The 12,758-nt window shown below is 41.2% G+C and overlaps 1 protein-coding gene across 1 annotated transcript; it reads right to left on the bottom strand.

Annotated features, from left to right (window-relative positions):
• Nucleotides 1-2,139: 2,139 nt before the first annotated feature.
• On the bottom strand, nucleotides 2,140-11,982 carry hspb12 (heat shock protein, alpha-crystallin-related, b12). The gene is made up of 3 exons (XM_004562843.2): nucleotides 11,602-11,982; nucleotides 6,769-6,929; nucleotides 2,140-3,429 (listed from the first exon to the last, which is right to left on the bottom strand). Exons 1-3 carry the CDS (start codon nucleotides 11,846-11,848, stop codon nucleotides 3,238-3,240), a joined length of 600 nt encoding a protein of 199 aa, XP_004562900.1. The 5' UTR covers nucleotides 11,849-11,982; the 3' UTR covers nucleotides 2,140-3,237.
• Between the last annotated feature and the right edge of the window lie 776 nt (nucleotides 11,983-12,758).

The raw sequence follows: 12,758 nt of genomic DNA on the forward strand, positions 1-12,758 counted from the left end.
ACACACACACACACACACACACATCGTTTCTTCATTGTGTTGTTTTGGTGTGAAAGAGAGGGGAGCATCTGGACTGTAATGGGTGGGGAGTTCTGTGCTAAAAGCTTAATGAGCTAAACGAGTTCATCGGTTAGGTAGGCTGCAGCTCTGTTCCTCACTGAGTTTAAAGTCTGACACTCAGAACTTCTCCAGGGAGACTTGGGCTTGTTTACATGCGTGCATGTTTATGGAGATCATTTCATGCATTTTTTTTAACCCCAAATAATCTGAAATGCATTGACTGCAGCTGTAACAGAGAGACAGAGTTGAAAGAATAAAGTAAACTACCCAATGTTTCCTTTCATGATGAAACACCAGCGAATGGGGTAAAAAGCACTTGGGCAAAGTGCCATACATTCATGCTGACAAGGCAGATGTTCAAAAAAAGTCTTCTTGTAAGTTTTTACAGTGTGGGAACTTCCAAACTTTTTAAAACTGACTGATATCATTGATGGTATGACATGCAGTCATCCATGCTATGTTTTTTGTGGATCATCACTATCAATATCATCCAAAGTACAGTGGAAGCATTTACTGCTTCCACTGTACTAAAAGTGAATGTAACGAGTGTTGGCAAGCAGTGTTGGTCAAGTTACTTGAAAAAAGTAATCAGTAACTAATTACTGATTACTTCCCCAAAAAAGTAATCCCGTTACTTTACTGATTACTTATTTTCAAAAGTAATTAATTACTTAGTTACTTAGTTACTTAGTTACTTTTTAAAAACACGATTTACAACCTGAAGAGGTGATAAAGCGATAGATCTTTCAGCCCAATTCTACTTTTTCTACATAATCCATCATACAAAATGTAATCAAATGGAAAAGTCTCTTTTTTTAACTTGTTTTATCATTTTTAATCTTTTAACTTTATGCATCAAGCAAAAATTTAATTATATGCAACATTCTCTGAGTTGAATAAATGAGTTTAACATTTAAACCTATTTTCTGCACATTCCAGCACATAAAATAAAATAATTTTTTGTGTTTACACTCACTCTTTCAAATAGATGCAAGTAAAACACAGCAGAACATAAATAAAGTCAAAGACTCAGCGGTCCTGTTGCTCTATTTTCACCTGTAAAGCAGGACTGCAGTAGGCGGAGGTTTACCCTGGTGCAGGTGTGCAGCGGTCAGTGGAAGGATACGGCAGTGTCTCTGTGAGTTTCCCATTACGTCGTTGCGCTCTTGGTGCTTCCTTGGAAGTTTAGGGGTTTTTTTCGCTGTAAAAAGAAGTTTTCTTCCCACGCACGATGGACGCTAATGTTTTTGTCACTTTTTATGGAATCAAACTCAAAGTAAGGTCAGTACTTCCACGCTTTAAACGCTGCACGCTCATACTCTCTCCCGCACTCGATATGTGATCCATTGTTGATCTGCACACAGCTGTTGTCACTAACGGCGCACTCGCTTACATCACTGTCGTGAGACATTCTCGCAAAAAATCAGTTTTAGTAACGCAGTAACGCAGCGTTCCTACGGGAAAGTAACGGTAATCTAATTACCGTTTTTGCAATAGTAATCCCTTACTTTACTCGTTACTCAAAAAAGTAATCAGATTACAGTAACGCGTTACAAGTAACGCGTTACTGCCCATCTCTGTTGGCAAGCATGTTTTACCTCTAGTTCCTCTCAGTTCCACATATTCCACTCAGTAAGTGGTAGACGTGAAAACCAAGCTTAAATGAGCACGAACAAGTTCATATGTTGTTTTTAAAATTCAATGTAAATTAAGTGTTTTGTTCTCCTGCCCTTTGTTTGACTTCAAAACAGATTCTACAACAGACCAACTATTAAAGTAGACCTGCTGGTGATGGTTAGGTTTGTGGGTCGGGGATCTATGTAACCTCAAAGTTTTCTAAGACGTGTGTGTGCAGATTGCAGGTAGAGAATCTGAGCGAGACTGTGAGGTTGTTCTGAGAGCTGACGCTGCTTACAGTCAAGAAGGGAGACGCAGTGAGCACCACTCTGCACCATCTGTTTGTTCTCTGATCAGTGACAGACAAACCAACAACCATTAGACATTTTTGCACAAACACATATTTATTCCACGTCTAAGAAAAGACCCGATTTTGATACAAATTGGACAACAAAGATCTGCTTTAGTTAAACAGAATACGTTTAATTTACTCAATTAACATGGAAACACAGATTAGTTGAATCGTCTAGAAACAAGGATTCCTGAAGTCAACCATGAAGGTTTTGAACAGTTTACAACATTTTTAGAACAAACACCTTCAAACCAGTTTGAAACTTTACATCAGCAAATAATAATTCAATAAATCTGTCATCTTTTACTGCAAAAAATTGTTCAGGAGAAATAAATCTGCAGAGTAAAACCAGCAGGTTTAGCAGAATAGCAGCACAGTCCCCCGTCTTCGTTTTGACAGGATACAGAGGGCCTCAGCATTGAGCTGGAGGTCACATGTGTTTTGGAAGCATTATGAGATCAGTACACGCCTCAGTGATGCCTATGAAACTGAGTTGAAGTGTAAAAATACAAAAGGTGCACAGCTGGACTGATCAAAGAGAGGAGCTGAGTGCTCTGTCAGACACATGTGAGCCAGATGATGGTGCAGCTCTGAAAGTACTGTCCCATCATCCTCCGCTGCTATTAGCAGCGTGTCTATTCACTGCGCTTCAGCAAAACAACACAAAGATGAGCTTTACATTTTATATCATCCAGTTTTGCTTTGTTTTTTTTTCTGGTTTTTGTGATTAAAAACAACACTGGGAAAACAAGAGTTGCTTTATTTGACTAATTACCACACGCCTGATAACAATGGGCTTCCCTGGGCTTTTAGTTCCTGCAGCACCTGAACGTTCCTGAAGGGTTTGGAGACTTTTGTTTGGAAAGTAATGTAAGAAAACATGATGTTAACATGAACTTAATAATCTGCCTGATACATTTGTGGGATTGTTAATGCATTGTGGAGTGTTTAGCTTGATCATCCTGGTAGAGGGGTTGAGACAGCGAGAGATTTACTGGAAGCAAATGATGTGATTGCAAGCGAAAAGAGGAAGTGGTGGTGCCACATTGTGCTTATACTATAAATAATGATTAATTAGTTACTCATTTATATAAATATTCAGTGCACATGGCCACACAATTTGCATAAGCTATAAACAACACTATAAAGTTATAAAAGATCATTTAAAACTATGGGAGAAACCACGAGACACACTATGTGCGCACAGGTCAGAGGTCAGCCCCAGTGTTGTAGACTGGGATACCCAGGTGCTCCTTCCCAGTGAGTGCTGATTTCCGGCGAACACTCACCACCAGGGTACCGTCAGGGTTAAGGGTCCCACTGACTGACAGGGGGTCCATATCCTCAGGGAACAGGGACTTATGGGTGAACGTGTCACTGATGCTGCCATCATCCAAAACCTGAAGGATGGAGATGAAAAGTCAAACAAGGGATTGACCAGCTGGGAATGAAAAGGAAGAAAGGGCACAGAAAAGTGAGAAGAGCAACAAGGCCAGGGAAGGTGCTGGGGTGCAAAAAGAAGGTGAGAAGCAGTGAAAGAGATGGAGGCAAGGATTGCTGCACTGCTCAGCTGGTGAAGAACAAGCGGGGGGAAACAGAGGCAGAGGAAAATGAGCACTGACTGCTGCTCTCTGAAGATGCTTTTTCACTGTTATAGGGCTTCGAGGCAGGTTGAACGCTTGTGGATTTTTGCCAATTTGCCTTCTTAACCCTGTTAAAATGATTTTCCTGGACTGCAGCGAAGGCTCTTCCCACTTCTCCTTCTGCTCTCTCACCTTTTAAAAATGATTAACATCAAACTGTGAGGGGAGGCGGAGAGCGAGAAAGCTGCAAAGGCACCAAGCTCCAGCTTTTCTGCAGCTCAACAGACCACATCCGAGTCCGATGTGATGGATATGACAGCGGCCCAGATAATTTTACTATACAACGGTCAGTCATTTTTGATTTACGAGAAGATGCTGTCTTCTCATAAACATGTTTTATTATGATAAATTCTGTTTTTTCACAATCTTTTTTCTGGCTTAAGAAATTATTTTATGTCTGCTTATGATCCCTCGTGTGATTTAATGTAGCACTGATGGTGAGACACAGATGGAACGGCCAAGCTTTGTTGGTCTAGGTGCATCTCTGCACTCCCACAGTCAGACAACAAAGTATTAACTCCCCACTTTTACAGCCTATACCACCAAGAGAGCACCAAATCAAGATTAACATCTTTTACGTGTTACATATGTGATTTTTTTTCTATTGTGCCTTTAACCATAATACTTTTATAAATGAGATGATACCTTGCTCAGGGGAACCTCATACACTCAACAAAAATATAAACGCAACACCTTTGTTACTGCTCCCATTCCCCATGGGATGGACGTAGAGACCTAAAATTCATTCCAGATACACAATATAACCATCCCTCCCAAACAGTGGTCACAAATCAGTCCAAATGTGTGGTAGTGGGCACATCTGCTATATTGAGATAATCCATCCCACCTCACAGGTGTGCCACATCAGGATGCTGATCTGACATCATGAGTAGTGCACAGGTGTACCTCAGACTGCCCACAACAAAAGGCCACCCTGGAATGTGCAGTTTTGTCTCACAGCAAAATGCCACAGATGCCACAAGCAATGAGGGAGCGTGCAATTGGCATGCTGACAGCAGGAATGTCAACCAGATCTGTCGCCCGTGCATTGAATGTTCATTTCTCAACCATAAGCCGTCTCCACAGGCGTTTCAGAGAATATGGCAGCACATCCAACCGGCCTCACAACCGCAGACCTCGTGTAACCACACCAGCCCAGGACCTCCACATCCAGCAGGTTCACCTCCAAGATCGTCTGAGACCAGCCACCCAGACAGCTGCTGGAACAATTGGTTTGCACAACCAAACAATTTCTGCACAAACTGTCAGAAACCGTCTCAGGGACGCTCAACTGCATGCCCGTCGTCCTCATCGGGGTCTTGACCTGACTCCAGCTCGTCGCCGTAACAGACTTGTGTGGGCAAATGCTCACATTCGATGGCGTCTGGCACGTTGGAGAGGTGTGCGCTTCACGGATGAATCATGGTTCACATTGTTCAGGGCAGATGGCAGCTGAGAATGTCCCAGTTCTTGCATGGCCAGCATACTCACCGGACATGTCACCCATTGAGCATGTTCGGGATGTGCTTGACCGGCGTATACGACAGCGTGTACCAGTTCCCACGAATATCCAACAACCTCGCACAGCCATTGAAGTGGAGTGGACCAACATTCCACAGGCCACAATTGACAATCTGATAGACTCCATGCAACGATGTGTTGCACTGCATGAGGCAAATGGTGGTCACACCAGATACTGACCGGTTCTGGGTCCCCAGACCCCCAATAGCGCAAAAAACTGCACATTCCAGGGTGGCCTTTTGTTGTGGGCAGTCTGAGGTACACCTGTGCACTACTCATGATGTCAGATCAGCATCCTGATGTGGCACACCTGTGAGGTGGGATGGATTATCTCAATATAGCAGATGTGCCCACTACCACACATTTGGACTGATTTGTGACCACTGTTTGGGAGGGATGGTTATATTGTGTATCTGGAATGAATTTTAGGTCTCTACGTCCATCCCATGGGGAATGGGAGCAGTAACAAAGGTGTTGCGTTTATATTTTTGTTGAGTGTAGTAGCCGTTCGGTGGATTCAATCCCCTGATCTTCCGATTATTGGGCGACCACTCTATTTACTTAACTATCCCTGTCATCCCTGCCATGTTTGACTATCATCAGCTCATCTTTTTTGAGAGTGTGCTACATGTTCCACCTTATACAGCCATGGAAACATAACTACAGGGAATACTTCCACTAGAAGGAATAATCCCTGTCAAATCCTCAAGACCAAACAGCTGCCTTTCACCATTAATTCACCTATACTTGTTCAATGGAAGCAACAACACAAAGTTTAGAATTTCTTCCTGAGACCAGGTTCTCTGAGTTCAGTTGAAGTATCAACAGCTGAAATAGATGCCTGGAGTCCCCTGGTTAAAGTGCTATGCTGGTTCATTATTCTCATGGTAATCATCGAGCTGTTATACGTCTGGCAAGGAAATGTTAAGAAAATGTTTCTGTATAAGGAAGTGTGTATGATTTATTTATTTTTTGTCCCTAATCATAACCAATTAGTACCTAAACCTATCTGCATAATATAAAGTCTGACTTAATGCATAAATCTAACCGAACAGTGTCATTAAAGGTAAAGTGCAAGAAAAATGGTCCCAGCAGAACTTATTCTTGTCTTATGGTTGAAAGTCATATGATCTCTTCACCCTGTCTGACTCCTGACATTGACATTTGTAAATTATGATGAGGGCTTTCTGACTAAGTCAGAATGGAAGAATATGTTATTGTATTTGTTTTCAGAAACTCACGATAATCCCAAATTATTGGAGTCACTCATGGAAATTAGAAAGCATTCATAATAGTTAAAAAATTCAAAATATTAATCAGTGATTCAAATGGCAGATGTCATACTTTGTGATCAACAAACAAAACATTGGACATGATTAATGATAATTCATGGCAGCAGCTGATTTGTTTGCAGTGATTTTGTAACAATAACAGCTTTACCCAGACATGAGTGATGCATCCCAGCAGGCCCACGAGTGCGCTCATGCACATTTGCATGCTACAAGAGTTCACAAATACCCTGCTAATTCCCCCTCACTCATTCAGAAATCCCAAAACGCACATACATCTACACACCTTCTGGGCGTGGATGACCACGTGTTGGTTGTAGGCCAGCACCACTACGTCATGTGGATCAAACTGGCTGACATCAGCTGACATGTAGTAGCTGTCTCCCAGACACCTCACTACACCACCTGTGCTGGTCTGTCCAACTGTTGCAGCGCCCCCCACAGGAGCTGCAGAATAAATGCACAAACATTACAACCGTATAAAGCAATATAGTTAATGCTCACGGAAATGTATCACAGACAAAATGTAGAAAAGTCCATCAACATGTTAACGTTATGAAACATTTATATTTGTAAGACATTTGTTTTTGCTGAAAATATTGTGTTGTGTCTAAAAAATAAAGTCAGCTCCAGATTGCAGTTATGGTCTGTAGTTGTATAGCGCCTTACTAGTCCCTAAGGACCCCAAAGCGCTTTACACAATACACAATCATCCACCCATTCACGCACACATTCACACACTGGTGATGGCAAGCTACAGTATAGCCACAGCCGCCCTGGGGCGCACTGACAGAGGCGAGGCTGTTGGACACTGGCGCCACCGGGCCCTCTGACCACCACCAGTAGGCCTCTAATAGCCTCTTGAGGCTGAGTCCCAAAGTGGGTCAATTGCAATGGACACCCACAAAGAGATAGCACAATAGTATTAAAAGTGGATTTATAGAATTTTTAAAACAATCTTGGCCCTCATGGATAGTTTGAACCTTCATGAACATTTTTTAACTGTTTTGAATCTTTTTTTTCTTCTTTCTTCTTTTTTTCTTCTTTTTAACTTTTTTAGGACTTTGTTAACCCTTCAAAGTTTTCATTACTAAGTAGTGTCACTGAAATTGACATCTTGACTTTGTTTTCTGTGTTTGTGTCTTCAGTAGCATATTTCAATAATATTGAATATAAAAAAGGCAGCACGGTGGTTAGCACTGTTGCTGCACAGCAAAAAAGGTCCTGAGTTCAATTCCACCATCAGGCCGGGGTCTTTCTGTGTGGAGTTTGCATGCTCTCCCCGTGTTTGTGTGGGTTCCCTCCGGGTACTCCGGCTTCCTCCCAAAGACATGCAGTTAGTGGGGATAGGTTAATTGGTTAATCCAAATTGCCCATAGGTGTGAATGCGGGATTGAATGTGAGCGCGAATGGTTGTCTATCCCTGTGTGTTGGCCCTGAGACAGACTGGCGACCTGTCCAGGGTGTACCCCGCCTTTCGCCCTATGAAAACTGGGATAGGCTCCAGCGCCCCCCGCGACCAGAGATGGGCAGTAACGCGTTAACGCGTTACTGTAATCTGATTACTTTTTTCAGGTAACGAGTAAAGTAAGGGATTACTATTGCAAAAACGGTAATTAGATTACCGTTACTTTCCCGTAGGAACGCTGCGTTACTGCGTTACTAAAACCGTGATTTTTTTTTGCCAGAATGTCTCATGACAGTGACGTAAGCGAGCGCGACGTTCGTGACAACAGCTGTGTGCAGATCAACAGTGGATCATATATCGAATGCAGGAGAGAGTATGAGCGTGCAGCGTTTAAAGCGTGGAAGTACTGACCTTATTTTGAGTTTAATTCCATAAAAAGTGACAAAAACATTAGCGTCCGTTGTGCGTGGGAAGAAAACTTCTCTTTACAAGGAAAAAACCCGTAAACTTCCACGCAAGCACCGAGTGCGCTGAGAAACTCGCGGATTCTTCAACTGACCGCCGCGGCACACCTGCACCAGGGCAAACCTCTGCCTACGCTACTCCTACTTTACAGGTGAAAATAGAGCAACAGGACCGCTAGTCTTTGATGTTATTTATTTTCTGCTGTGTTTTACTTGCATCTATTTGAAAGACTGAGTGTAAACACAAAAAAAAATATTTTATGTGCTGGAATGTGCAAAAAATAGGTTTAAATATTAAACAAATTTCTTCCAGTCAGAGAATGTTGCATATAATTAAATTTTTGCTTGATGCATAAAGTTAAAAGATTAAAACTAATAAAGCAAGTTTTAAAAAGAGACTTTTGATTTGATTACATTTTGTATGATGGATTATGCAGAAAAAGTAGAATTGGGCTGAAAGATCTATCGCTTTATCACCTATTCAGGTTGTAAATCGTGTTTTTAAAAAGTAACTAAGTAACTAAGTAATTAATTACTTTTGTAAATAAGTAATCAGTAAAGTAACAGGATTACTTTTTTGGGGACGTAATTGGTAATTATTACTGATTACTTTTTTCAAGTAACTTGACCAACACTTGCCGCGACCCTGAAAAGGATAAGCGAATGGATGGATGGATGGATAAAAAAGGCATACAAATAATATGTCTATTCTTAACATAGTTCTGTAAGCAAGGTGCAAAGCTAGCAAGCTAGCTAATGCATAACATAGCACTTCCATCTCTCCTCTAAATAGAAGAACTCTTGGCTCCTGAAAAACAAGATGGTGATTATCATGAAGCTGAACCAGGGCCTTCAAAGTGCAGAGTTAACAACCAATGGTGCCTCCATTTTTCGTATACAGTCTATGTTTTCAGCCTAATTTAATAAGATGTTATTGAGTCAGTGCACTGTGTTTATTTACAAAGTCCACAGACTGGATTATTCGGAATTACTTATGGCACTAGTTCGTTTCTAACATGAGACTGAGAGTAACTGTTAAGCTTCCTTGAGAGGCACTGTCATTATGAAATTAGAAAAAATGTTAAATGAAGTCATTTAATTCAATCTTGTATTTTTAAAACAAAAATGCACAGTAAACACAAATTATTAGTTGATTTACTACTGTGCATTTCAATGTGCCTTATCTATTAGTTTGACACTGAACGAGTCCTGAGTCTCAGTTGTTTGGGTTGTTTCCAGATTTTAAACCACAACCTGTGCACTTAGAGGCCCGTGGACGTCCGACAGGGACAGACTGAAGGGTCAGTCTGGGCCGTCAGTGTGTTTTACTGCTAGTCAGAAATAAACAATGTTTTGGTAAAGAAGAGACACAACAGGGCAAGAATTGCTTTCATTTTATTTCCACCTTCAGTCTCCATCAGTTCTCAGGTAGCTCATGAGAAACTGAAAATATTCCTATTCAGTGAAATAAAATTTTTAGTCCGGTTATTGATTTTGCTTTAATCTGCCTGTGGGATCATAAACCTTTTATTATTTCTGGTCGTTACAGTTCTGTGCCCTGTGCAGCGTAACTCATTTAACACGTCATGATAAGTCTATATCTGCACTCCACCTTTGCTGTAATAATTTTCACCTTGCTATTAAATGCACTGCATTTATACAGCTTTTTTCCAGCCTTATTGACCACTCAGAGTTACTTCTTTATGTTGTCTGGCAGACGATGTCTGGAGCCATGTGCACTCTCACAGCTAAGGCTGGTTGCTGTTTTTCAGGTCTTTTTTATTCATTTAACCTAGAACAGTAACATGGATTACTAAGACGTCTTTTCCTGCTTATGTGCAAAATAAAGAAAAGAGCTACGACTTACCATCACGGTACTCGTGAGCAGCTGCTCGAAAACAGCTAATGTGGAGCTAAGATGACCTTTTTTGTGCACTTTTGTCACACATAATAACAGCAAATTAAATCACATCGATCAGATCAAAGAATACACAAACCCTAGGACCTTTTGATCAATAATTTTTTATTGGCTGCTGACCCTTTGCTAAGCCCCTTCACTGAACAGTGACTCAAACCATAGCAGGTCTTCAGGCTTGTGATTTTTGTTCTTGCTGAAGGATCACAAAAAATAAAAATACATGTTTTTATGTCTTTATGAAACTAAAAACAGAAGCACAAATGTGTAAGTTATGCATTTCTGTGTCTTTATGTGCGCCAGTTGTAGATCAATCCAAATATTGATAGTATCGATACAAACATTGGCATCATATCGATACTGGTGTGATAGGATCCATACTTTATTTCTATCCTCTAACAACAGAAGCTGACCCAAAGTGCATTAGAGACAAGCACATTTACATTCCAGCTCTCCAAACAAACAGCTTCAAAATACATGAAAAGCTGAAAGATGTGTTTTGTTGTATTAGCTAATTACTGTGGAAAGTAAAAATCACAATGTGGTAATTAGAAGTGTTCAGAATTTGCAATTTAACGACGATTAATCTGATAAATCATAGCACTTAGCTTTCCCCTGATCTTATAGGTTAAAAGTATCGGTAACCTACTGGTATCAGCACTACTGGCCCTTGGTATTGACTGAATAGCAAAATTTGCAATATTTCATGTTCAAAAATGCACAAAATTACACAGGAACATTTTCTTTTTGCAGTATTTTGTGGCCAAAAACATTGTAAAAGTTTAGCTAGCTATAGGTTGGCATGACTAACTCCTGAGGTAATTAATGACTTCCAGTGCTCTGAGCTATAGAGTTGTTCCTCACTGTTGTAACTGCACAGGGATGCAAACATAGACATATAAATCATGGATGTAGCTTCTGGGTCAGAAAAACCAAGCAAGTGCAGAAGTGCCTTAAACCTGCATTCTCTGCGAAAGGCCACCAGATGGCAAAAGCTGTGGTTGCAAAAACACCTCCAGTCCTAGAAGTCTGTGGAAAAATAGCTTTTTGACTTGACCGCTACGAACACTTTTCTGATGAGTTTATAAGCTCAGTTGTTCATTTCTGGGCATGTTCAATACAGTTATACTATGTTTAAGAAAAAGTATTATCTTTTGTGCAGTATTTTTGGCTAACTAAGTGTTTATAGCTTCCTTATTCGAATATTAGGTAAGAAGATGTTGAAAAAAGTGTTTTAATTTTAAATTTAGAAAAGAAAAGCCCTGTGTGAAGAAACCCAGAAAAATGCAGATGTAGCATATATTAACCTATACTGACACAAGAGTTCCTTACCATCATGCCCATAGAAGGGTCTGCTGTGCCTTCTGAATGGGGCCAGACAGTTTGGTCCTCCAGGGCCTTCCTCTCCAAACAGACTGGAATGATCGGCGTAGTCGAGAAAAGGCTCAAGAATTGTTTCCAGTGAATCAGATGATCCACCCAGAGACCCCTCTGTGCAGTAAGAGCTAGACGTGCTGTAGCGTGCTGACGAGCGGTACGATGAGGAAGCTCTGCGGCTTGAAGATGTCAGCGATGCCATATTGAGGGACACGCACAGTGCCAAAACACAGTCTGACTCTTCGAGCAACCACGCTTCAGAAAACAAGATTGTGTTTCAAATACAAGGCTCTACTGACAAAATACAGCAGAAGCAGTGGGCAACCAAAGCTACTCTCCAGCCAGAGGTCCTTGCTGTGGGCTTTTATAAAGCACTGGTGCATTGTGGGTCAGTGGAGCACACTGTGGACTTTACTGTACTGTATCTCTCCTGTGGCCATAAATGGCATTTTGTTTCACCACTGGGGCCAAGAATGTAACGGACAAACTGATAAGGAGTAGAGACCCTTTCTTATTCACACACACACACGCACACACACACACACACACAGGGCAGAGATAAGTAAAGAGGACCTCTTGGAGATGCTTCTGGCATGTAGTCAGAAATAGCAAAGTGATGGACTGACCCCACACGTGATGCAAGCACTTTATCAATAACGCATGAACAAATTGGCCATTGAAATCCTTCTAAACTGCTAATGGAATAAAAGATATTTTAAGATGTGTAACGGAGAGTGTTTTCCCCAGAGAACACATTTCAGAACAAAAGTTAAAGGTTGTTGTTTTTTACCTTTTTCCCTCCAGAAGAGCCAGTGTAAATGCAGGCCCTGTTGACCTTTTCCATTCCCCCTCTAAAAGCTTTAATTGTAATGACATTTGCCTTCTGATGATACAGTCGCCCTCCAAACAGTGCCACACATCAACAATGACATTCAAGAGCGTCACATTAAATAATAATGGATACTTTATTGATCCCCATGGGGAATTTACTTGTTTTTCTCTGCATTTGACCCATTCACTCAGTGAAGCAGTGGGCAGCCCACTAAGCAGGCGCCCGGGGAGCAGTGTGTAGGGACGGTACCTTGCTCAGGGGTACCTCAGGGTAGCCGTTA

This window comes from Maylandia zebra, linkage group LG14 (genome assembly GCF_041146795.1).
Source record: "Maylandia zebra isolate NMK-2024a linkage group LG14, Mzebra_GT3a, whole genome shotgun sequence".
In the NCBI taxonomy this organism is placed as follows: Eukaryota; Metazoa; Chordata; class Actinopteri; order Cichliformes; family Cichlidae; genus Maylandia; species Maylandia zebra.